Source organism: Hipposideros armiger, unplaced genomic scaffold (genome assembly GCF_001890085.2).
Source record: "Hipposideros armiger isolate ML-2016 unplaced genomic scaffold, ASM189008v1 scaffold_127, whole genome shotgun sequence".
In the NCBI taxonomy this organism is placed as follows: domain Eukaryota; kingdom Metazoa; phylum Chordata; class Mammalia; order Chiroptera; family Hipposideridae; genus Hipposideros; species Hipposideros armiger.
The window spans coordinates 1,444,962-1,472,192 of NW_017731477.1; the positions used below are offsets into that span (position 1 = coordinate 1,444,962).

A 27,231-nucleotide genomic window follows, 5' to 3' on the forward strand; every position below is an offset into this window, starting at 1 on the left:
GATTAAACAAATTCTGGATATTCAGTCAACAAAAGGGAATGAACTATTGATACATGCAACAACATTGATGAATGTTCTCAGAAATTGTGTTGAACAAAAGAAGCTATGGGTCCTGCTTGTTAGGCTTTCAGTAATGGGGAAGACATTTTCCTTGACTTCATGAAGTTCAAAGTCTCACTGGGTGCAAAGTAACATAATTACAACACAGTGTGGTAATGTGTGTAGCGACAGGGAGATGTCCAGAGTTTTGTGGAGGCACAGTGGGGATGCCTGATGTTATCCACAACCCTAATGATATTAAGTGTAAAAATGTCTGTTGGTGTGGGGGAAGGGAGTCATGGAAGCTTACTAGGAGTGGCATCTTTACTGAGTTGAAAAGATAATTGGGAGTTAGCTGCAAAAGAGGAGTTGGAGGGATGGGGTTATTCCTGACAGGGCTCAAGAGAGGTTTTTGGGAAACTAGCAGGATAAATCCTGAGTAGTTTTGTGTTTCTAGAGTGTGAATCTGATTGTTGAATCTTTGGGCTGGAGAGTTAGGTCAGAAGCAGATCATGGAGGCCTGTTTAGCATGCCAAGGAACTCGGATTGTCATTCTATTGAGTATGAAAAGTGATTGAAAGGTTTTAAGCAGCATAGTCTCTCCAGGTAGGGTGTGAATTTGAGAATAACAACACTGGATTTGTGGAGGCAAGCTAGGTAGCTGTTAAACAATGCAGGTAAGAGATGATTAGCGCTTGAACTTGGGCAAAGGATGAATTATATAACCGATCTTTAGGTCCAAATGCTTAGGCCTTTTTTTCTTATAATTTAAAATTAGGAACCTAAATAAGAACATTGGGAAATAAATGACTACTTAATAAGTAGTTATTAAAATTATGCAGTCTTTTACAACTAAATTCCTGCAGCTTAGTGTTTTCAGTGTTGTTTTAATCTCTGTGTACATAGGATAACACCTAACATTATTATAAAAGTCAAAATCATTATTTTCAACCAATAAAACTATATCATCTCAGGATAAGCATTATTGAAATAATGTACTTTGATCAGCATTTGCATGTTATATAAGATTATTCCTAAATTGTTTTCAAAGCATTTCCTCATATTTATGTCCTTGAATGTTAAAGCTCATTAGGGAATTTATATTTAGATATGTAGAGAAGATTAATTTATAAAACTAAAAGTAAACATAACTAATTGAAATGCTTAATAGAGCATTAACAAGAATTGAATTCTTGTATAACCAAACAAAATGTTTTCTTGATTTTGTTCTTGTGGTTTATTTGATGCAGGCACTATCTGCAGAATAAAACTAATAGAATCTTATGAATAGGAACAAGCAACTGAATAATTTCTTTAGGTGTGGTCCTCTAGGCATATTTCTATAATTAGTTTGTCTTAAAAGTTTTTTAGTTTTCATGTGAAACTCAAAAACATGACTATATATGTTTTAACAATTATTCAGGATTGATTCTACTCAGACAATTTTATTAGATGATCTGGAGAAGGGTGATCTGAATAGATGATCTGAGAAGAATTTATGAAACAGTCTTCAATTCCTTGTTAGTTACATAATAAATATCTTTCTAATTAGAATTTGTTATTGGTGTTAATTTACTAGCTTTCTGATACCACCATTAAGGAAAAAATGCAATGTAAACTGATTTTCCTGGACACCCCTTGTTCCTTTGTTAGAGAAACTTTTATCAGATGTGTCTGTGACCACAACTAGATGAATGATTGTTCATTTATATGCAATGCATTCAAAATAAAACCAGCAGCTTCCTCAGAAATGGTAATACAATGTGATGTCATTAACAGGAGCCCCAACAGTGTCAAAAAATAATTTGATATTATATTACGTTTGCCTACATAAAATATTGACAACTTTAAAAACCACGAGTGTGAGGCAATTTATGGGCAAGACTGCATATGTTAAAATTTAGTAATTTATTTTAAAAATACAGATTTTTAAATTTTCTAAAATTCCTGGCAAATAAATAGGTACAGAAAGCCATAGCTGATTTTGTCTGCTCTCTGTCTTGCTTATTGAACAGCGAAGGTGCTAAAGAGTCCAGTTATGCAACAGGCTTAAGAAATTGCAACTGAATTTGAAATCAATCTCAAGCTCATTCTTGGAATGTAGATGAAAGAAAGAAAAGTCATACCTACAGATAACATTTCTAATTTTATTTAGTCTTTTGAAAAGAAACTAGAAATGTTCCCAAGTATTAACATAAAGTAAGGTATGGAAATTCTTATTTTTTATCATTAGTTCAGTGAGATTTCCGTTTGAAATGTCAGGCCGAATACAAGCATATCCTTCTATCCTATCCTGAAATGACTAAAATGAAAGCAACAGGATTTTTTCAAATGTCATTAGCCCAAAAGGAAAGAAAAAGAGAATAGGAGAGGAAACACAGTAAAACTTTGGAAGCTGAAAAGCAGATAGCTATATGGGTTTGGACTGAGCAGACCCTAAAAAACTGAATCCTGAACAGGACCCAAGAAGTGTTGTGATGTGAGCTATTGAATCTATTGGGTTGTCAGAAAAGTCATGACGTATTTTTTTCTATGTTTTTCATCGCAAAAATGCGTCGTTGACTTTTCCGACAACCCAATATAATATTTAAAGTTTCACGATTAGTCATAGCAAGTAGCCATGGAGCAGAAGTGAAAGAGGGGATGTGTCAAAAGCCTGGTAAATAATAGCTCAGTATCTGGAGTCCCTTGTCCACCTTGAATAGTTCAAGAACCCCATTTGCTCAGGGGACAGAGTAAACCCAGGGCCCAGACTAGAGGACACAAGTCAGAGGGTACTCTAGTGAGAAGAAGGGGATGAAGTGAAGTCCTGCATGCAACAAGTTTAGAACCTTTTTCTCCCTTTTCTCGCTTGGCTCCCAGAGCCACTGCTTTGCAAGTAGAATATCACGCACACTTGGGCATGGTTGTAGGTTGCATACGATGTGCTGTTATGACCTGTAATGAGATCAGTAGCTAATGGAAAATGACACATTTAGATTGATAACAAAAATGGATCTATGACCAAGTAAGAACTCAAGAGATGTTCTTATTTTGAAAAGTCCCTGCAATCTTCTAAGCCCTCATTGTTACAGAAGAAATAATGTTCTTTAGCAATTATATTTTATTAAAAATTAAAAAGGAAAATGTATACTTGAGTTTCCTAGGCATGATAACCTTCTTTTCAGCTTAATTTTCCCCAAACAATGAAAGCTAGATGACTCAAAAAAAATACAAAAACTCGTATTTTTATTAATTGGCTCAAACCACAAGATAATACAAGTCCATTCAAATTTATAGCATATGTGTACAATTTTTAGTTTTTGTTTTCTCGAGTGAGGGGAGATGCCAGTGTTTTTTGTTGTTTGGTTTTTATTTATTTATTTATTTATGTGTGTGTGTTATGCTCATTTGACTGCTTCTCCTATAAAAAGAATATTAACTTTATTATTAAGTCCCAAAAGTTTTATTTTCCTTGCCCAAGCTGAATTTTAGAAATCAACTTGTTTAAACAGAAACAAAACAAAACTATAAACGCTCTGAGAAATTACTGCTATCGCTTTGGAGCTGGAAGGGCTGGATATGTTTCAGCAGGCAGCACTGAAAGTAGCTCACAAAAACCATCTTCTGAGAGCTGAAACAACAGTCAAAATGTGTTCCGCTCTGCTTGAGGCTTAACAGAGTAACGGAGCTGAACTTCAGAGAGCCCATGTCTTAGCCTCTAAGGAAAAAGATACACATACTGTTTGGTGAAAAAGCTGAGCAGTAATTTTAAATATCAAATCTGTGACACTTCATTGTAGCATCACAGAGGATTTCATTTTAGTTTATTTTTCAATTAGAGTTGATATCAGTATTATTTTATATTAGTTTCAGGTGTATAGCATAGTGGTTAGACATTTATGTAATTTACAAAGTGATCCCCCCAATTAGTTTAGTATCCATCTAGTGCTAAGCATAGCTATTGCAATATTATTGACTATACTCCCTATGTCATACTTCATCTCCCTGTGACTATTTTATAACAGCTAATTTGTACTTCTTAGGGGATTTTATTTCCAAAATGTATCTTTGAAAAATTAATCGTTCAGACTTCTTTTTTAGGAAATGCCAGGATTCAAGTATATTTGTGTATATTCAAATAGATCACAGCAGATAGAAAATATTCTCCTTATGGTAGTAGCCCATATTTGATTTTGATAGATTATTTTTCAAGTAATTTTTATTATTATTTGCCATTTAATAGTTTTTATTTCTGAAATGTTTTTATTTCTTTTTATAAACAATATATCTGATGAAGAGGACAATGTAGTCATCAAATTATTCTTTCTAAAGGTATGCATTTGCCTCTCAGGTCAAATGATACACATAAAGAAATATATCCTTTGTAAAGTCATTATTGAACATTGTCTATTATATTGGTCAGTAAATTATATATATATATATATATATATATATATATATATATATATATATATACACAGATTGGTGTCATAAAATTCCTTAAAGAATTTTGTGATAAGAAAGTAATTTGTCTCTCTTGATGAATTGGTAAATTTCCTTTCATCAGATATTGATATCTATATAATTTGTAATAATTTCATTTTGACTCCATTTCTAGGAAGCTGGGTTAATTTTAGTGTTCAGTCATTGTAATTATCCAACTATGATATTAGCATATCTCAAATACATTATAGAATCAGGAGAGTATATAGTAGAGCTACATATTCTGTAATCTTTTTGGCCCTACACAAATTTATGAATGGCATCTCTACTTACCCCTTTAAGTTTTGAGATTGTTGGGTTAGTTGAGGTAAAATGGGTATTGTAAACTATAGATGATACCTTGGTAAATTATTATACACACATACCTAGAGCACACGCACAATACTTATCACTGTAAGACAGTAAATAGACTGTCAAATGTAAATAGAAGTCTGATTCTGATTTCTCTCCTCAAACACTTTTGAGCTCAACATACAGTTTCACAACTAAAGGCTTATTATTTGGCATGAGGACAACATCTTATGCCTATCTTTAGTTAAGTGCATGTATCTTCTGGGAAGAATAAAATTTTAGTATTACTCATTTAAAACAAAAATATTTCACATCATTTGCTATAAAGAGGTAAAAGGAGAAGATAGAATCATAGAGAATGGGGGGGGGATTGAACTCATGAAAATACAAGGACAAGAAAATATCAAGGTACAAATAAGAAATTGAAATTTTGACCACCAAAGGCAACTTTTACCTATTTCCATTACTTTATTCAATTATTTGTCATAATTTTAGCGATTATTATTGGCCCAGACATTATGCTAGTCATTAGGGATTCAATGATTAATTTAGGCTTACTCTCTTCCTAGAGATGCTCATCAATTTTTAGGGAAAAATAATTATTGTACTAATGTACGAAGGGGAAACAGAAGATCTCTATTGCCCATCTAGAAGGCTGAGACCTTAGTCTGGTAGAGTGGGAGTTTGCTAGAGGAATTGAAACAAGTCTATTACTGGCAGATAAGTTGGTTTCCACCATAACAGAGAGTCTTGAAGGAGCAGAATGAATTTGAAAACTGTGACAAATATGGTATGGAATATTCCTCAGATGCATACTGAGAGGTGAGAAAGTAAATGACAGTAAATAGAGCATGAAACTAGGGAAATACTAAATTGCTATAGTTCATATATGTGAGGTTAAGGCATTTATGGAGTTTGGATTTTTCCCGGCGGCAGAGGAGAGGCACCTGAATTCCTGGGTTGATGTCATCAGGGTACTGCCTTAGGCCGTCATGCTCAGGAGTGTCACCATATAAAGAATTGCAGTGGGTGCTGTTCCTCAAATTAATATTCTGTAGGGTTAGCTGAGGCCTGAGTGAAACCATGATTTGGTCACATACTTTTCATGTAGCTTTTCTTACTGACTTTGGATCCCTCGGATCTTGATCTGGAAAATGATCTTGCAAAAATTCACATAATATTTATTACAGATTTACTGGGAAGGGGGTCATATTAACCTGTATGGCTTTTAGCACTATACCTTAATGGGAGAGGGTTTATGTATAATCACTAATGATATCGATTCATAAAGATGAAATAAAATATTTATAAAACATTTTCTTTATGTTTAATTGCATGGTAATCTCCAGTTCATTAACTCATTATAAGATAAGATTGGGAAGTAATTGTTTGTTTCAAATTCTTATTGTTCAGGATTTATTAATCAAACAGGAGGAAGAATGTGAGACTGTTTTTGAAGAGAAAATGAAAGTGGTTGCTGAAATTCTTTTTTTTTTTCCCAGTAGCTATATTATTGGACTATTTTAAGGCAATAAAGACATGCAGTTTACATCAGTTGTCTTCTCTTTATGTCATAAAGGTGTTATAGGGTGTTTCTAGTAACTCATCATGCATATGATCATCGGTGATATCTTGAATTACAAGTTAATCCATTTTCTGTAACACATTTCCTTAGAGAAAAAAAAATTGAGAAAGATTTTCCATTTGTCTCTAACTTTGTTCCAATGTTTTTGTGTGGACTGAAAAATTACTGTGGGTAGGACAAACTGCCTTTCATTATCTTTCGAAATAAATTAAATTGCTTAAGCTAAATTTAAAAAAAGTATATCTCTGCATGTGTGTTCTGGAAATTGGATGTGTTACATATAGTCACAGAAACACAGCTTACACTATAAATGTATTATTTTTTAGATCTAATTTTAAATGGATATTATGAATGCATTTATTTGCCATTTTAGATATACACTTTGACTTAGCTCAGAATAAAGTGGTATGGAATTAAAAAAATATAACACCACATAGGACTTTTGCTGTAAAATGTATTACACCATAGGAGGCTTCACATTTCTAAAATCCAAGCAGTAAGTACTATAGGGTCAGGGACTACCCAGTGAATGAAAGTCAGAACTCAGAATGAAGTACCTTTTCTGTTTAATGCTGGGCACTGATAGAAACTGATAATGTTTGATTAATGAACAGCAGCCCTGCAGCAGGTGAAAACATCTGCAGAAGTGATTTATTATTTCAGAAGTATTGGAAGCTTGCAGTATCTTGCAGATTTAAGTATGTGTGCCTGAATAAAATAAATGAGATGCAACATGTGAAAAATGAAAACACATTACTTGTAAAAGATGTGTCACAAGCAGGGTATTTATGTTCAAGTACACTTTGTCATGGGGACTTTTAATGCTGTTCTGAATACAAATCATTTAACTGGTTCATAAAATCGCCTCAGTTGGAATTCTTGCATCTATCATCCAAGACATAAATGAGGGTTAAACTTAATGTGGTGTAACATCCCCTAAATGTTCAAATTTTGCATCATATACAACTATTAAAATTGCACATATGTTTTATGTATAAAGATGAATACATTGTAGATACTTAAAACAACAGTCCCCAAAGAGAAACAAGGTTTGAAGTCTTGAGGTCTTAATTGAACGCTCATCAGATACTCAGAGTTAAGGATTTTCACTGCAACCATTATGGCTAGACATTTGAATAATCTATCATTTTATGATTGAACAATTTTTAGTTAGGTGACATGTTATATGATAAATAATAGAATGTAATAACGGCAATGGCACTATTTTCAGTATTGCTATTGGAGCTCTAATGTGTGTATGTATGTATACACACCTAGAATCATCACTGTTGCTTAGGTCAAAATCATACCTTTTCTGTAAATGTAGTTACCTTATATTTTATATATACTAGATAATTATTTATACAAAATAAAATTTAAAATTCTTTCAAGTTACTAGTAACCTGAGAATAGACATAATGGGTTAAACTCTGTGAAAATAAACTTGGAATAAGAGAGTTTTGCCACTAAGTTCTTCTTCTGTGGTTTGTAAGATTTATCTGCTTGTTTGACTCACCCCTAAAAGGCATATTTGCAAAGTTGGGTGTTGTAACTATGAGAAACCTTCTCTTCAGATCAACGGGGTTAAAACAAACAAACAAATGTAGTTTCATCATAAGCAAACTGAATTCTATGAAAGAAAATGTTTTTAAAAATATTATGAAACTTTATTATTGCATATGTAACCCTTTTGACTGGCAGCCTTAGGACTGAGTATAAACTAAATCCTTATTAAATATTTTGTTGAATGGTCAAATAAATGATGGGATTGGTAAAGGAAATGTATTCATGGCAATTTACACATTTATTTAACTGAGTACTGGAGAACCTGCTTTATGCCAGGCAATGGGCTGTGCCTGGAAATATAGCTTTGAACAGAACAGACACAGTCCTTGCTCTGTTGGAGGTCCTAGGCTGGTTAGCGTCAGATATTAAATAGATTACATATCACATAGTAAAACATTTTGAAAAGTGATATAAGCGATAAAGAGGCTATGAGACTGCATTCCAAAGTGGCCTCTCCTGAATGGGAGACAAGAGGCAAATCCTGCTAGCTGAGTTTGAAGAGAACAAAGAAAGGAGGCCAGTGGCAGGAGATGCTAGATAGCTGGGTTGGGAAGTGAAATGATCAGATTTATATTGTAAAGGAATCACTGTGGCAGTTGTGTGGAGAGAAGAGTAGAGGTGGGAAAATCATTTAAGGGCTTTTGTAATAAGAACACAGACGACGACATTGATTCTCCTCTTCTCAGGAATACAAATTTCTGCCTATTATGGTCTCTTAACCTCCCCCTGTTCTCCGAGAGTGGCCATGACCTAAAAGTGAGGGGTCATTCATCATTACGTTCATCATTACTTAGAATTATTTATTAAATCTTTACTACCATTTAAATGAAACACAGTGGTACTTGTCTGGCAATAAGCCAGTTTCAATAGGATTATCTTATATTTTCAAAGTTTTGACTCCATTGAAATGTCAAAAAATTTTAAGGCCACCTCTTCATTACCAAATAGTAATACATAATTAAAGGCGTGTGGTTCGATTTAAACATATTGCTATTTGCAGCCACAGGAACAGTCAAAATAGGGAAAGAAGCGTATTTTAAGTAACTTGTTCTTTTGCAGGAAGAATCATAACCAGAATAAGAAATATGAGGACGATAGAACAACATTTATAGAGAGAATTTCCATAATCTTTCTGTTTTCTAAAATTTGCTAACCTTCACTGGAAGGAATATTTTCCTCATCTTTTTTGCTACCCTATAAATCAGTTTTTAAGTGGAAATAGGCTTGATCATCTTGAGAGCTCCTTATGCAACTGAAAAGTCTTCATTAAATTGACTTCAGGCTGAATAATTACAGTTCCAATTAATTAAAGACTAAAATTTACTTCCTCAATTAAACTGAAATATGTAGGCAAACATATGAAAATGTAAACCTTCTAGATTTAGGAGTTTCTCAGAACCAATTGCTAAGATGTCAAATATTAATATAGCCTAACATCCTTAACATCAAAGAACATATAGAGATGTGTTCTTCTTCCTAATTATGTAGATATAACATATGTAAAACAAAATTAAGATCCCGGGCATACTTAGTAGGAATCTAATAACAATTTAGACTACATATCGGACACTGGTTTCTGGTTCTCTGTGTTTTTTAAATGAATTGGCAACCCTGGGCAAGTCATACCATTCCCAGGTCCCAAATGCAGGGTTGTTGGTATGAGGATGAAAAGAAATGGCACATGTGAGACCTTTGATAATTATGCATCAATCTATAACCCTTATAAATATGAATTGTTGGAGCTGAAATTGATTCTCATTTTCCATCTCCCATAAAATTGAGTGCAGTTTCAGACCCATCTAAATATAACGAGCAGACTCTATGTCCTTACTTGGGTCCTTCATAAGAAAATTTGAACACCAACCAATCATGCCTTAAGATTATTTTCCCCTATGTCTTCATCTTAGCATTGTGGGAGTAGTTTTTTAGGCTAGCTATGGAGGCAGAAGGTAACACTTGGTGATTTATACAGCTACAAGCTAATTGTCAATATTGCAAGATATTCATAATGGGTGAAAATTTGGCAGTTTAGACTTTTAGAAGGGTTTCTATCCTAGGAGAGAACCAAGCGTAATAAAAGAAAGACATAATTTATGTTTTTTTATAATAAAAATATAATATAGTAATATAATAAAAGTATGACAGAAATGAATACATGCAAAAGGATACTTATAGGCTTTTTGGACAGTTTAGAATGAGATTAAGGGGCAATGAATATTAAATAACTATACTAAATAGCTATTTAAATAGTCTTTTTCTATTTCTCACCACATATACACACATATAAAGCTGTCACTTCACAAAAATTTGAATAAATTATATATATATATATATATGAGGCCAGACAATTAAGTTCAAGAATTCATCCTAGAAAAAGTGCTACATACCTCATTGCTGAATATCACTATGGTCACCTTCAAAGTACTCCTCTTGGGAAGCTATGCACTGACGCCAGCACCTAGTCCACCCTTCAAAGCAATTTTGGAACTCCTTTTCTGGAATGGCCATCAGAGCTGTCATTGTATTACATTTGATGTCCTGAATGTCATCAAAATGTCTTCCTTTCAATATTTCCTTTATCTTTGGGTAAAGAAAGAAGTCATTGGGGGTGAGATCAGATGAGTAGGGAGGGTGTTCCAATACAGTTATTTGTTTACTGGCTAAAAACTCCCTCGCAGACAGTGTAGTGTGAGCTGGTGCATTGTGATGCAAGAGCCATGAATTGTTGGCAAAAAGTTCAGGTCATCTAACTTTTTCACGTAGCCTTTTCGGGACTTCCAGATAGTAAACTTGGTTATCTGTTTGTCTAGCTGGTATAAATTCACAATGAATAATCTCTCTGATAACAAAAAAGGTTAGCAACATCGTTGCAACGAGTTCACAAACTCAGATCGTGTGTGTGTGTGTGTGTGTGTGTGTGTGTATGTATATAAAGAGAGATTATATGGTATAAAGCCTAGAGGACTTGAGAAAGTGTTGAAAATGGAGGGTGATAAAGGTGAGATGAAATAATAAAGATATAAAATAAAATATCAAAGTTCTATTTTAAACAGATATAATCAGCAAGCAGAAAACTATGAAGTTGACCAATCAGGAAGAAGAACTAGGGTGAGCAATTTTGTAAGGGATCTTTGTGTTTGAAACTATGCCAATCAATTACCTATTGCTACATAACAAACCACCGTAAAACTTAGTGGCTGGAAACAGCCACCATTTATCGCTCATGGTTCTGTGGGTCGGCATTTTGTTCTGGACCGAGATGGGAGCTCTGCTAACATGGTGTCAGCTGTTCTTAGATGCATTGGAATCAGCTGGGGGGTTGCTTAGGGGCTCAGGGCAGGCTCACTCACATGGTTCAGGACTGAATTTGGAAATTTGGACCTTTTTCTCTATATGTGGTATCTCTCTTCACATATATCGCATCCTCGAGGTGGCTAGCCCAAGCTTGGTCACAGGTAGCCTGTTACAAAAGGTTGAAGGTGTCAGCTCCCAGTCCTCCTAAAGCCAAGAGTTAGAAGCCACACAATGTTATTCTAACGCCATTATGTTGGTCAAAGCAACTCACAGCACAATTCCAGATTCCAGGGGAGGGTAACAGATTCCCATTGAATCTTAAGGACAGGACCAGCAAAGTCACCTGCAAAGGAGCCAGTGTACACGGATGGCAGGGATTCTCATGGCCTTCTGTGCACACCATCTATTATAGAAAGACAGTACATTATGTAAAGGAAAGAGTAGATTTTTTTCAGATGATTTCTCTTCTAAAATGTTCTTCCTACATGAAAATTATTCTGTAAAGGATCTCATCTGACTGAAATGAGCTAACAGGAGTCATGCTTATCCATAGTTTCAAACAGTATTGTATTCCAAATGATTGTGATTGAAGATTCCAGCGCTACAGAGCCTGGGTTTAAAACCAGTTTTGTTATTGAGCAAGTTACTCAATGATTCTTTGTTTCAGTCCTTCCTAACTTTAAGTCTGAAAAATAATACAACTGCCTCATAAGATCATAGAGAAGATTAAATGATTTGGTACAGATAAAATGCTTAAAATAGTGCCAGACATGAAAGAAATGTTTCACATGTGTTAGCCATTTTTATATCTCATTCACAGTTTTCAGTAGTGACTAATACTGTGTATCCTTACAATATGAATCAATGTATGGAAAAACAAATTATTCATTACATGGTATTGACATAAGTGGGATAGCCTATGTAATAAAGTCAAATCCATGTTTCACATCCCACACTAAGATAGACTAGCATGTTTCACAGAAAAGGAAATAAAAATGACCCTTAAACAGTTGGAAAAACTGCTAAACTTCATCCATAATAGAAGAAATACAAATTAACACTACACCGAGTTACCACTTTATCTATCAGACTGGTATTTTGTTGATGGGGTGGTAAGGAAACAGACACTCTCACACAGTGCTTATGTAAAACCATTGATTCCATTTCTGGAAAATTATTTTACACGTGTGAAATGATTAGTCTACTAACTTATTAACTGCAGTATTGGTTGCAGTATCAAAGTAATAGAATCAACCTAAATGTTAATCAAGAAAGACTAGCTAACCACCAATAAATAAATTATGGTATATTTATACAATAGAATACTAGGAAGCTTCGAAAGTATCGAAGAAAATCTTTATATGCTGATAAGGATATATTCTGATATAGATCAATAAAGTGAAAAAAGTTGTAAAACAGTATATGTGGTCATTTGTGTAAAAAATAGGTTCCAATGAATTTTCACTTGCATATGTATAAAAAAATTCACATATACAAGCTATCCAAAATACTTAAAATGGTAGAGAAGCACAAAGGGAGACTTTTCACAATATCTATTTTTATATCTTATCTTTCAACTATGTGAATGTATTACATATTCCAAAATGTAATTTAAAAATATTTTTCTGTAAAAACAGGTGGTGAAGTTCACTTTTTTTATTTTATTTTTATTTATTTTTTATGAGTTTCAGGTATACAAAACAACATAGTGATTAGACATTTACACACTTCAGAAAGTGATAACCCCACCAAGTCTACTACCCATCTGACACTATACATACCTATTACAATACCATTGACTGTATTCTCTAGTCTGTACTTTACATCGTGTGACTATAACATGCACACACACACACTATCCATCTGACACCCTATAGAGTCTCTACAACATTATTGAATATATTACCCATACTGTATTTCACATCCCTGTGACTATTTTGTGACTACAAATTTGAACTTCCTAAAGAACAGAATAAATGAACAAACAAAACAGAAATAGACTCACAGATACAGAGAAAAGTGAAGGGATTAAGAAGTACAAATTGGTAAGCTTCACTTTGTAATGTATTACCATCTGATGTGTATATACACGAATATCAGAGCCCTGATAACTAAGGGTAGAAAAGAGAGTAGACAGCAGTGAGATGAATTTTTAACATGACCTTTTGGTAGTTCTATAAAATTACAATTTTTTTTATTACATCTTAGAGATGGAGGAACTTGAGATTTTCTAGCTCAAATTCCCCCACTTTATAGACATAGCGGATCAGTAAATACTCAGTAAATGTTTGCTGCTGAGGTTCTCAGTGGGTCGTCTTTGCAGAGCCACTGCATCCAGCTCAAGTAAAAGGTGATTCATAGTAAACAGAGGAAGTGAAATGCTGCCAGGCTTCGTGGAAGCTGGAAAGCATCAGGAAGAGAAGTAAAGGTTTTCATTTCTTGGTGGCCACAAGCTCTTTAATATCTGTTCTGTTTTTTGTTTCTATCTGCATCCCCTGCTTTCCTCTATACCTTTATATGTGCTTACTGTACATGCCTCCAAAGGAGTCTTTAACCCTCTATTTGGACTAAATTCCCCACTACTGACTGCATATAGTATCTGTGGATTGGTCAGAGGTTTGAACGTGGGTTAGGCACTCATTCCTCATCCAATCAGTTGTGTCCTAAGGAGGGATCATTTGATTTGGCCCCAGTGCAAGATGGGACAGGCTAAGCAGTGCCAGATGCCTCGTATGTTCCATCCATGTGTCAGCTAGGCAGCCATACCCTTCATCTAAGAAAGCCAGGGAAGCTAAGCTCACTTCTCAAATTGAAGAGAAGTGAAGCATGGGCTTCATGAGAAGCATTTCGTGTTAGAAGGTCAGCTGCTGGAGTCTGTCTCTTTCAGGGGTAGACCCCTTAAAGTCAGTGCAGGCAATAATAAATAAGATATTTAAACTAACTTTCGATCCTTAGAGCTGGAGCAACAGAGTCAAGTCTGAGTCACACTTTTCTGCTCTCAGTATATTGGCCTCTGGGACTTTTCTATAAAAGTGACCATTTCATTCGCTCAGGGAAAAGTTCCATGGTGCATAACTTATGTGAATGGTCAGAGCTGCATGGCAGTGGCAGCTGTTGCAAATGCGGGCTCTGTCCTAACTCCTTGTACGTCTGTCAGGGAACTTCTCACATCGGTTAGGCCATGGTGTGGTTGGGCAACTGGTGCAATTAGAGACTCAGATGATCTTCTAACAAAATAAACATGTAAGTAAAAATGCCTCTGCAAGAGGCTGAGCGCAATACTACTAATAATTTAAATGCATCACAGGGACTTGGAAAATGTCCTTGTCCCTGTTTAGGAATTTCTTCTTAAAAACAAATGAAAGCATGTGTACTCTAAATTCTGCAAGTCACTATGTAACCTAACTTCATTCACAAGTTTAAATATTTTGATGAGTTGTCAGTTATATATGCAGAATATATAAAGAGATACATTCTCTGATGACTGATTGACCTTGGGTTTCTCTTGTTTTGATACTTAACTCCTTATTTGTGATGTTGTTACAATAGTTGCTGCCCCCATGTTTCAATTAGGTTGAGTAGAATAAGAACCGGCTTTCACATGACTGTTGACCTTATCAGTATCACTCAGAAATGACTCTGGCTTGCACAGGAATGTGAAGCATCGCCTAGTGATGCATACATGTGTTCGAAGATCTCATGTCATATTTTTTTAATGGCTCTTAAGCCTCCAATAGTCTTCTTAAAATAACAATGAGATAATTGGAATCAATGTCGTAGCTGAAAATCTTATTTCTTTGTTTACCTACCAATTATATGAAATTAAATACACACACATACACCACTGAAACTCAAAGACCCAGCTTTACAGACTATTTATAAGGCTGCTGTCTTGTTTTTAATGAGACCATTGATTATTTGATATAGCACATCATTCTAATGATCACTAGAAAGGGAGAATTATTTAAACGTCCAGAAAATTCAACTCTTTCTTTTGTATACTTTTTAAATGCACAACGTTTGAAATTTCTCTTTTCCCAAATTTATATAATAGGTAAGAAAAAGACAGCATAGGAGGAAGCAACCAAATACACATGCACAAAGTAACACTTGCTATTCAGTACAATACAGTAATTTTGTTCAGTGTCTGAGCCATGGGGCAGCAGATAACAGAAGGCAATGAATATTATTTTTAATTTAGTGCACATACATTTATTTTATGATAATGGCATTACCAATAAGGGGTAAGGAATGAGCATTTATTAACAGTTTATGTATACCAATCATACATAATGCCTTTTTAAATCATTATAGCAATCCTGAGAATAGACAGATATATTCCCATGTTATAAATGGGGAGACCAAAATTAAATTATTTAAAAACTTTATTTAAATCACACAATTAATAAATGGGGATAGCTGGCCCATAGTAATCTAGTGCCCATATTATTTCTACCTCATCCATTGCCTGCAGACAAGCTTTGCCTTAAGACACTGGCAATTGGATAACATAATCCAACAACTGTTCTCTGGAGAAAAATACATGCTTAAAGCTTCAAAAAGTATATATTGAATCCATGATGATATCATCTCCCAATATGAACGTTATCCCTCACACAGTATCAGGAGCTGTATGCTTAATTCTTGAATTGTCTTAGCTGCTTAGCCCATATCAATAATAAAGATTTGGTAAGCATCGGGATGGCCTTCTATTAGAAAGCAGCTTCTCCCAGGTGATTTAGCAATCTGTGGCAAGTGCCCACATGTGCAAAACATGCCTGCCTTACTCTGTCAGGCATAGCTCCCTAGGATACAGTTCTCACAGCAAAAATAATAGAGCATCACTTAAAGGGAGACAGTGAGGTCCACATGTCTATGTTCCTGTCTTCCCCAAATCCCGATGCGCCGGATGGGGGGCAGGAGCTCGGTTTTGAAAAATGGTTTTCTGTGTGATTCTTACGTCTCTGTAACTCTCTGCCTTCCAGATGAAACCACTCTTGTAGACTAAGACCAGGGAAGAGAGCAAGCCGCCTTTTCCATTAATATTTAGTGTTAGGTGAGGTGCATGTGCTTAGAGTGCAAAGGGCTCATGAGGCAAGTTCAGAGCGATGCCGCTGGCCACTAAAACAGTGTGGTTTCCATAGAGCACGTCCCCAATACTGGGGACCTCAGCAAAGCCACTCACTTTCTCTGCTGTGTACCCCATTTTCTCAGAATGATCCTCATCATAGAATTTCACAAAAGCCATTAGTGAGGTCAATGTTTCCTTGAGGTGTTTGAATAGAATATGGAAAAGGTGTGTGTATCAAAGCAATAAAAATTTTATTAAAAAGCATAGTGGCCGTCACTTTTCTTAAAATATCCTGTGACCAGCACCCTTCATGGAATCAAGTCCCAGCTACCCTTTTTCGGCTTCAGAAAGAAGCCTTCTTCTCTTTTCTTACTTTTGACCTTTTATCTTTCTTTTCTGTTCTCTTTTAAATGTCTTAAGACAAAAAGTAGATACTTGCCTGGTAATATCAGTATCTTTCCTTTTGAATTGTTTGACATTTACTTTTGAATACATTCTATTTGTACAATATGGACACTGAGGATACTCAGATTTTAGCAGACACCATCCCTGCCCTTGAGGAATTCCAGGCTGGCTGATTAAGAAACACACCCATATTTTTAATAGCTAGAGAATAATTTCAAGGCAATTTGTAAGCAAATCCATTCTTCGGGTAGGAACTACACTGGTGGTCTGAAACGATAGTTGCCAATTATGTTGTTCATACATCACCCCATGTAGGAGCAGCTGAAGAAATAAGCAGTATATCCACCTCCCACCCAATCCACTGCCCTCAGGCCACCCCTAACCTTGCTGTGCAGCCCTGTCATCCAAGGGATGGAGTACTAACCACAGAAGAGGCTGTAGACCCCGGAGACAGGCCCAGGCCTTTTGGGAAGGGAATTCCAGACTCCTAAATGGGAAGAGAGATGTGGGTCCTAGGTGGGCACATACCTTAGCCTCCATGGAACTCCCCCCAGTGGAGGACAGCGGAAGAATCGCTGAAGTCCAGCGCGGCCTGAAGCCTGGTGCCAAGGGCCCGCCCAGGAAGCCTGGGCCGAAAGGCAGGACCCTTCTGGCCTTTCTCTTCAGAGGCATCACTCTCCTCAACAGCATCTTTTCCGGTGCTTTGTGCCTCTTCTTTTTTGAATACTCAACCTAAATAAACAGGCCATGGGCTGAATACCAGTACATTCTTCCTCCCCTGTTATTTGCATTTTCAGCCCTTTGTCTCCCGCTATAGATTGAAAGGCTTTGTCTCTAGTTACAGGAATTTCAGGCAATTGCAACTAGATGGAGGAGATTGGATTTGGTCCTGAAAAGCTTCTCTTTGTCCTTAAAAATCTTACTATTGTTAGTTGTACTACACACAGACATGAATAGGCTTTGTTTTGACATTATTCTATAAGCCTTGTGGAAACATGCGTGACCACTTTGGCCACCAATGTTAAGTAAAATGCTCACCTACTATTTTTTCAAATAGTGCTCCTCTATCTTTTCATTTTATTCTTGGACCTTCAAAGTCATCTGTTGGTAACTTGCATATCTTCTGTGGGCTTATTCATGGTTTTTTTTCTCTGTCTTGTGGATGATTTCTTCAGTATGATCACCAGTTATCTCTTTGACATCTTCAGAGCAAGAGTTATTTTTTCACTTATTTGTATTTGATTGATTATATTCTGTTTATATTATTTTGTATCAATTGCTGTTTTTGAATCTGTTATTTTATATCTAATTGCTCTCTTTTTTTATCATCAGGTAATTCTTTGTTTTAAGAAATGTCCATGTATCATTTTACATTTTGAGCATCCTAGACATACTTATTTTAATGTTTTTGTTAAAATTAAAAATTAATCTTTGTGAATTCATGGTTCATATGTTGACTTAATTGGTTTTCTTTCATAGCATTAGAATCTTGCATGATTTAAGGTTGTTTTTTCAGGATTATTTAAAATAAGATTTTTGTATTTTTTATTTGTTTATGTTTGTTTGTTTATTTCATTGTTTTATTTATTTGTTTAATTTTTAAAAGACTAGGTAGAAACATACCAACCTAATCATAGTGATAATTTCCAAGTGATGGAATTATTAGGTGATTTACATTTTGTTGGTTATATTTTCCTGTAGGTCCTAATTTTTCTATGATGAATATGCATTATTTTTTTCCATTAAATTTATTGGGTGACAATGGTTAGTAATATTACATAGGTTTCAAGTGTACAATTCTGCATTACATCATCTATATATCAAATTGTGTGTCTACCACCGAGAGTCAGTTCTCCTTCCATCGCCATATATTTTATCCCTTTCACCCTCTTCTACTATCACCTTTCCCCCCTTACCCTCTGGTAACCACTAAACTATTGTCTGTGTCTATGAGTTTTTGTTACTTTGTCTTGTTGCTTTCAGTTTTATATCCCACATATCAGTGTTGTCACATGGTTCTTGACTTTTTCTGTCTGAATTATTTGCATGTTGTTGCAAATGGCACTATTTCACCTTTTCTTATGGCAGAGTAGTATTCATTCCAAATAGGATTTTTGAAATTTCTGTTGGTTTTGCTTTCCTCTCTCTTCTCATCTGTACCCTCCCCTTCTATCTAGTAACGGTTTTCCAGTTTCCTCTCTTGTTCCTCTAGTACTCTTGTCTTAAATCAGGTCTTTTTAAAGAGGATCAGCATATGTCACCCCAAAATATCCCACTCTGGTATAAGGATTATTTTGAGTTGAAAGCAATTGAGACCACAGTTACAGGAAGAGTTCTCTGCCCTCCACTTATCTTCCTAATAGGAAAGAATACATTTCCCTTTGAAAAGTTGCCCCTCCCCTCGCCCCACCAGGAAAAGAAGAGCAACTCATCATGAGAAACAGGATGCAACATCTGAGATAAGTTTGCATAAACAGACCTTACTGAAATCACCCTTATCTTCCTTTATTTTTCTCCTGTATTTCCTAGTCACCTCCCCACAATTTATCCTCCCTTGAAGCTCAACCCCTTTCCTCTATTAAAAGAGTATATAAGCCCCCAAGTCGAACCACTTCATTGAATTTCACTTCTTATCTGTGAACTCCCATGAATGTAAATATTAATAAAAAAACTTATGCCTTTTCTCTTGTTAATTTGTCTTTTGTTAAATTAACTCACAGGCCCCTAAACACTGATCCTAAGAGCATAAAAGAAAAGTTTTCACTCCTTGACATCTTAATAATGTTTGGGGGCTTCTTCCCACAGTGACCTAATGTCTGATGTGGCCAATGTCTTAGTTTGTTTAATCGTAAGGAGGTTGTGTCTGTGCCCAACTATCTTCTCTAGGTCGACCTTTTCAAATGTCATAGTTCTAGTCAGGGGGTTGGCAATAGTTTGGGCCACATACCCCTGGCAAGTTAGCCCTACCTCAGATTCAGGCTTTTAGAGGAAACCTGGTTTCAGAGCCTCATCTCACTTTGAGTCACCTTTATAGGGGGCTTAATATTGCTTGCTAGTTTACCTTTCTGAATCATTTTCTGGTTCAAGATGATCTTTATCTTATATTTGCCACTAAGTGTTTTCTTGGTTTTTCTTTTTTTAATTTAACTTATTGTTGATATATCCTATCTTGACCCAAAATTTTTATATGCTTGACTTCACATTTTACTTTCATCTTTTATATCATATATATCATGTATAATGTGATATACATATAATATATATATATATAATGATATATCTATATCTAGATATCTATATCTATATCTATATATCTATATCTATATCATCTATATCTATATCTATATATGGAGGCTCTTAATTAAAAGTGTGAAAGTAGCAAGAAAACCAAAGAAGGCTGTGTGGTTTGAGCAAATTTGGTAGTGTCAAAAAACCATGCCCCACCATTTTGTGTTAGAATTAGTTGTATTTTTGAAACCTGAAAAGAACCCAGGGACCTTTTTCTTACTAATGTGAATGTTGTCTATATCCTTAGGCTTTAAAGACCAAACTACAATAAAATAGTAATTGCAAGTGTTGACTGCTCTGAAACAGTTTTGTACATTTCACCTTAAAAAAAATGGCCCATCTTCAAACCTAGGCATATAGTTTATACAAATGAAAGTAATGACACCTGTATATATGTTAAGAATTCAGGGATTATTGTTTTTGAATAATGGCAGTGAGCAATCATTTCAATAATGAATACACCACTCAACATCTGTACTAGTCGAATTTCTGAAAGTCACAAGTAGGACTGGGGCCATTATTTGGCTTAAAAGTTTCTCAGTGAGAGTTAAATTTCAATGATGGATAGCAATGGATATGTATGACCAATATTCTAAGAGTTTTTTATTTACATGTTATGTGCATTAAAATATTTTGTTAATTTCATTCAGGTCCAGCTTTTGAGCAAGTTTGACAGTATATCTGTATATCTATAGTAGTATGACTAATTATTGCTACATGCATTTGTCATTAAATAAACCTCACAGGAGACAGCAAGATTGTTTACTTAAGCAGTATAATACTGGGGATGGTAGATAGCTCTAGAACACAGGATTACATTGCCAGAATGGCACTATTTATTAAGCTATGATAACGCTAATGTTCCCCTTTGATGTATAGCATGTGCGACTTCAGCTGAACTTGTATAGAGCCTTAAGGATGTTGCATTGAACATTTAGTATGGCAGCCAGCCAGAATACATTTAGCCTAAGCCCAGATGACGGGCTGGTAATGAGGTAGTGATTGATGACCACAGCTTCGTTATGAAAACCTGCTTGATATGCTGGGGGGGAAATGCATTGCCAGCTCTTTTCATTTTGCTCCGTTATATTACTTATTTTTACAGTGGAAGACATTACATGGGCTTGTGCTTATGTACTCTTGGCATTACTTTTAGGTTACAATTGAGCGGTGGTATGGAATTTTAGAAGTCCAACCCTGTGGCTATATTTATGTATAATTCAAAACTCAATTTCAAAGTGGTCTTTAAAAATCATTTTAAAAAACTGTAACTGTGTTATCCATAAAATTCTCTAATATTCTTACTTTGTATCTTTTTAATATTATGGTTTCTCTGACTCTGTTATCCTCCTACTGTATGTAGTATGAAGATCTCTCCACAAATTTCTCTCCCCATTCTCATAACTTTAAAGAGCTGTTGACCTTAAAGAAATGGACAGCCAGATATTTCTCTAGCAAAATGGGTGCATTTTGAAATAACAAAGACTTGCAAATTTAGAATATGCAGTCTAATGGCAAAACAGAAGCAAGTCCAGGAAACAAAGGAGACATTCTTTTATAGAAGAATGGAGTTTAGAGGGACTGTTGTAAACAAAAAGTCCATTGGGGAAAAGTGGATGTTTGAAGTGTACTGACTTTTCATTGGCTGAATGGTAACAGTCTTTCATTGGCTGAGTTGTGACAGTCTTTCATTGGCTAATAGTTGTTGGGTGCGAGGAGAAGATTCTCCATCTTTGTGCAGGAATAATAGAGTGGAAAAGCATCTTCCTGTTGGAGGCAGAAAGTATAGTCTCTTTCTGTTTGGGGTAATTGATGATGAATGGTAGGGTATGACAGTTCCCCCTACAGGCTTTCTCAACCCCAATTTAAATGAGGTTTCTGTTTGTTAATCTTCACAGAGCCGACATTTATTCAAAATTACAAAATATGTTTCAAGAAAATTCTACTTTCAATTTTTACATTTTAGTGATGTCTGTGTGTGTCCATTTTCCTAAATAAAATACAGAAAAATTACTAATTTATATTTTTATGCATGAAACTCATTCAACTTAATTCTGAATAGAACATTCCATAGAAGAGCCTTTTGTTGTTTTGTTCATTTCTTTATTGCTTTATGAATTTGCTCTCTTACTCTTTTTCAACATAAATCATTTCTCAAATTGGTTTCACATAAGCACTTATGATTGCAAGATGCCACTTACTAGAATGGCCACTCTGGTTACCTGCTGACCTGGGACAAGGTGGAGCAAGGCCTAAAATTGGCATTTCACCCTTAATAAATCTGGCTTGTTGAAATGCCAGCAACAAATAGGGTTTGTGGAGGTTGACAAAGGAAAATAAACTGTGCTCTGAGCTGGCTTGATCATGGCTGGCTGGATTCTCAGTTTTGCTGAGCAGAAGAGAGTACGTATATATAGCATCATGTCATCTGAAAAAAGTGACAATTTAACTTTTTTATTCTCAATTTGGATGCCTTTTATTTCTTCCTCTTGTGTGATTGCTCTGGCTAGGACTTCCAATACTGTGTTGAAAAGCATTGGTGATAAGGGACAACTCTGTCTTGTTCCTGAATGTAGAATGAAGGGCTTCAGGTTTTCACCATTAATTATGATACTTACTGAGGGTTTGTCATAAATGGCCTGTATTAAGTTAAGGTATTTTCCTTCTATACCTATTTTATTAAGTGTTTTAATCATAAATAGACGTTGTATTGTGTAAAAACACTTTTTCTGCATCTATTGATATAATTGTATGATTTTTGTCCTTTAGTTTGTTTATGTGGTGTATCACATTGATCGATTTGCATATGTTGAACCATCCTTGTAATCCCTGGGATGAACCCCATTTGATTGTGATGTATAATCTTTTTAATACATTGTTGTAGTTGATTTGTTAGAATTTTGTTTAGGATTTTTGCATCTGTATTCATCAGAGATGTTATACATAGAAAACCATATAGATTCCACCAAAAAGCTACTAGAAACAATAGTGAATACAGTAAAGTTGCCAGCTACAAAATCAATGTACAAAAATCCATTGCATTCCTATATACTAAAAATGAGATCTCAGGGAAAGAAATAATAATAAAGAAAACAAAAATAAAAAAACAATTCCTTTTGCAATTGCAACAAAAATAATAAAATACCTAGGACTAAACGTATCCAAAGATGTGAAGGATGTGTACACTTAAAACTATAGGACATTTTTTAAAGCAATCGAAGAAGACACAAGAAATGGAAAGACTTTCCATGTTCATGGATTGGAAGAATCAACATAGTTAAAATGGCCATATTACCCAAAGCAATATACAGATTTAATGCAATCCCCATCAAAACCCCAATGACATTTTTTAAAAGAAATAGAACAAAAAATTATCAGATTTGTATGGAACCACAAAGACCCAAATAGCCAAAGCAATCCTAAGAATAAAGAACAATGCTGGAGGTATCACACTCCCTGACTTCAGCTTGTACTACAGGGCAACAATAATCAAAAGAGCATGGTATTAGCAGCAAAACAGACACACAGACCAATAGAACAGAATTGAAAACCCAGAAGTAAACCCACATAAAAATGGACAGATAGTTTTCGAGGAAGGAGCCAAAAGCATGCAATGGAGAAAAGAAAGCCTCTTCAATAAATGATTCTGGGAGAATTGGAAAGCCATTTGCAAAAGAATAAAACTAAACTGCCCTCTGTCACTGTGTACCAAAATTAACTCAAAATGGATCAAAGACCTAAACATAAAACCTGAAACAATAAACCACATAGAAGAAAATATAGGCACTAAAATTATGGACCTTAGGTTCAAAGAGGATTTTATGAATTTGTCCTCAAAGCCAAGGGAAGTAAAAGCTAAAATAAGTAAATGAGAGTATATCAAACTAACAAGCTTCTGCACAGCAAAGGAAACCATTGACCAAACAACAAGGCAGCCAACCGAATGGGAGAAGATATTTGCAAACAATGCCTTCAATAAGAAGCTAATATCCGAAAAATATAAGGAACTCATACAAATCCACAACAAAAAAAAAACACAAACAATCCAATTAAAAACTGGGCAGAGCACCTGAATAGACATTTCTCCAAAGAGGACATACAGATGACCAATAGACATATGAAAAGATGCTCAATATCAGTAATGACCAGAGAAATGCAAATAAAAAATACAATGAGATATCACCTCACACAACTTACTGGGTTGTCCAAAAAGTCATGACGTATTTTTTCTATGTTTTTTGTTGCAAAATGCGTCATGACTTTTCTGACAACCTAATAGAATGGCCATCATCAATAGGCGAAATAACAAGTGTTGGAGAGGCTGTGGAGAAAAAGGAACCCTCATACACTGCTGGTGGGAATGCAGATTTGTGCAGCTGCTATGGAAGGCAGTGCGGAGGTTCCTCAAAAAATTAAGAATAGAATTTCCATATGACCCCAGCAATCCCTCTCCTGGGTATATATACCCCAAAAATCTGAAAACATTTATCTGTAAAGATATATGTGCTCCAATGTTAATTGCAGATTTATTTACAGTGGCCAAAACATGGAAACAACCAGTGTCCTTCGATAGATGATTGGATAAAGAAGATGTGGTATATATACACAATAGAATACTATTCCGCCATAAGAAAAGATGAAATAGTGCCATTTGTGAGAAAATGGATGGACGTTGAGATTATTATATTAAGCGAAATAAGTCACACAGAAAAAGTCAAGCACCATATGATTTCATTGATATGTGGGATATAGAACTGAAAGCAACAAAGGAACAAGACAAATAAAGAAACAAAACTCATAGACAGATAATAGTTTAGTGCTTACCAGAGGGTAAGGGGGGCGGGTAGTAGATGAGGGTAAAAGGGATCAAATATATGGTGATAGAAGGAGAACTGACTGGTGGTGAACACACAATGTGATATATAGATGATGTATTACAGAATCGTACACTTGAAACCTATATAATTTTACTAACCATTGTCACCCCAATAAATTTTAATTTAAAAAAAAGAAAAAAGAAGAGAGGATATGCCTTTTTGTGCCCTGAGCCGTTTCTCCTTTGGTCTGGGAGTGACCAACAGAATGCCCAAAACTCCTGATCCCAACCAATCCTATCACTGGGGCAGCTCAGACAGTGACCACGTGAAGTAATTGAGAAATCCCTTTGGGATCCCGAACCCACATTAGGTGTGGAATCAGCCAAATGAGAATTGGTGAGCTGCTCTCAGAGGCCTGTTATATACTTATTTTTTTGTTTCAATTATCTTTGTTTCTCCATATATTTGAAGAGAATCTAGAATGACACACATCGAGACAAGTATTATTGTCCCATTGAGGTTGGGCTTCTCTCTTCAATCTCTTGACAATGCTGCCTGTTGACAAGCTTTGTAATGGGCAGGGAGTTGTATTACTACTGTGATTCTTTAGTTTGCTCCCATCAAAAAGTAGTAGCACAGTCAGTGTTGTATCAAAGTGGAAGACTTATACCTTTCTATTATAGAACTTAACTTATATTAATAAGTTGCTTATCACTATTACCACCAAACTATACTTTCTTACTGGACATAAATAAACTTGTTATCTACTGGAAAAAGTTTCTGGTAGCAAAAACTTGACCTGAGATGCATTATTTACAAGTTTCGAAGAAAGCCTTGCTAAGTCAATGCTACAGCTGAGAAAAAAACCAACACTTTCTCCAGAACAGCTTGAAGCTGACAAAACACTGAGCTCCGAGGTCCAAGAGAAGCAGCAGTTCAGGGTCTTGTTAGCTTCAAGCTGCAGGAGAGACAATACTGGCAGAATGCTCAGAGGAAGACATGAACCCCCCACGAGGAGGATGTGAACGGAGCTAGAAATAGAATGACTGAGAAGTCATAGAGAAATAGAGCAGCAGCAGATTGGACTTGTAAGAGATGGTGAGGCATATAAAGTATTTGAAGGAACTTAGGAAGTAAACAATTGTACAGAAAAACTTTGGACAAAATATTAAAAAATGTTAAGTATAAGAACATTATATTTGCATTACATTATACAACACTTTATTTGTATTAGTTTATTCAATTCTCACAGCCCTTGGGTACAGATTTTATTATTATTTTATAGGTGAATAATAAAAATAAAAAGATTGCATAAATTATAGTATTGTCTACATCTTAATTTCTAAAATCCAGTCATAGAAGTTGCTAAATATATTGACCTGGGACAAAGATTGCTAACACTTTACATAATTTTTTTTTTTTGTCTTTTAAGGAGGGTGGAACGCTGTTTTAAGTATGATAATCAGAAATGTCCTTTCTGAGGAGAGTCATTTGAGTAATTGAATAATGTGAGGGTGTCAGTCATGCTGGCTTTACTGCATTTGACAAAATATTTGTTGTATCAAACTCACATACGGGACAAGTATGAGATGACAGTGGAGAGGCAGGATGCACCAGAAGAACTAGTACCTCTGCCACCAGCCTTCAAACAATGAATGATGCCTGCTAAGTGCCCCAGTTCCCTGATCCCTGTGGTGGGATAGCTCTGAGCATGTATCCTACATTGGCTCCCAGAATCCCCAGCAGGATTGAGCTCATTACTCATAGTGTTAACTTGCTTGAAAATACCCTTTGCTTTCTTCCTTTCCCTGTCTCCTGTCCACGTTCCCCAACAGGTTTTTCCTGGAATCATCTCCCAAATAAACTGCTTGCAATTGATTTCTTGTCTCAGGATCTGCTTCTAGGAGAACCCAAACTAAGATAGAGATAACAAAGTAAGTGATAAGAAGTTGTCAGATTCAGCATGCAATTTATAGGTGGTACTGATAGTATTTATTGCAAGATTAGTTATTATGAGATAGGAGGAAAACAGAAAATCAATTCAATGAGCAATTTTCACTTTTAGCTATTAAGTTAAAAGCAACAGTAATAATGTGTAATGTATATGAGAATTTACTCATTGCAAGGCAGCCTTCTAATCCTGTTACAGGTATTAAGTCAAATGAGTTATGCCTATATTCCCATATTCCCACCATTGTGACTCCCAATTGAAAAATTCATCCCGGACCTTTTAGTTAGCATGTTGAGCTTGGGATTTGAACCTAGATGTCTAGTTTCAAAGTCTGAGCACATAAGCACTATGCTCTTTTACATACACAGCTCCTGGGCCATAACACAGCTGAGTCATACAGTTGTATTTACTAGTTCTGTTAGTACATAATGAAATGATA

The 27,231-nt window shown here is 35.3% G+C and overlaps 1 protein-coding gene across 1 annotated transcript in view; it reads left to right on the forward strand.

Moving 5' to 3' along the window:
- The window catches only part of DPYD (dihydropyrimidine dehydrogenase), an 870,205-nt gene that overhangs the window by 283,399 nt on the left and 559,575 nt on the right, over positions 1–27,231 (forward strand). Inside the window, exons 10-11 of the mRNA XM_019648865.1 lie at positions 11,853–11,890; positions 17,613–17,622. Of these exons, the coding sequence (XP_019504410.1) occupies positions 11,853–11,890; positions 17,613–17,622 (48 nt within the window). The remainder of the gene's footprint in view (positions 1–11,852; positions 11,891–17,612; positions 17,623–27,231) is intronic.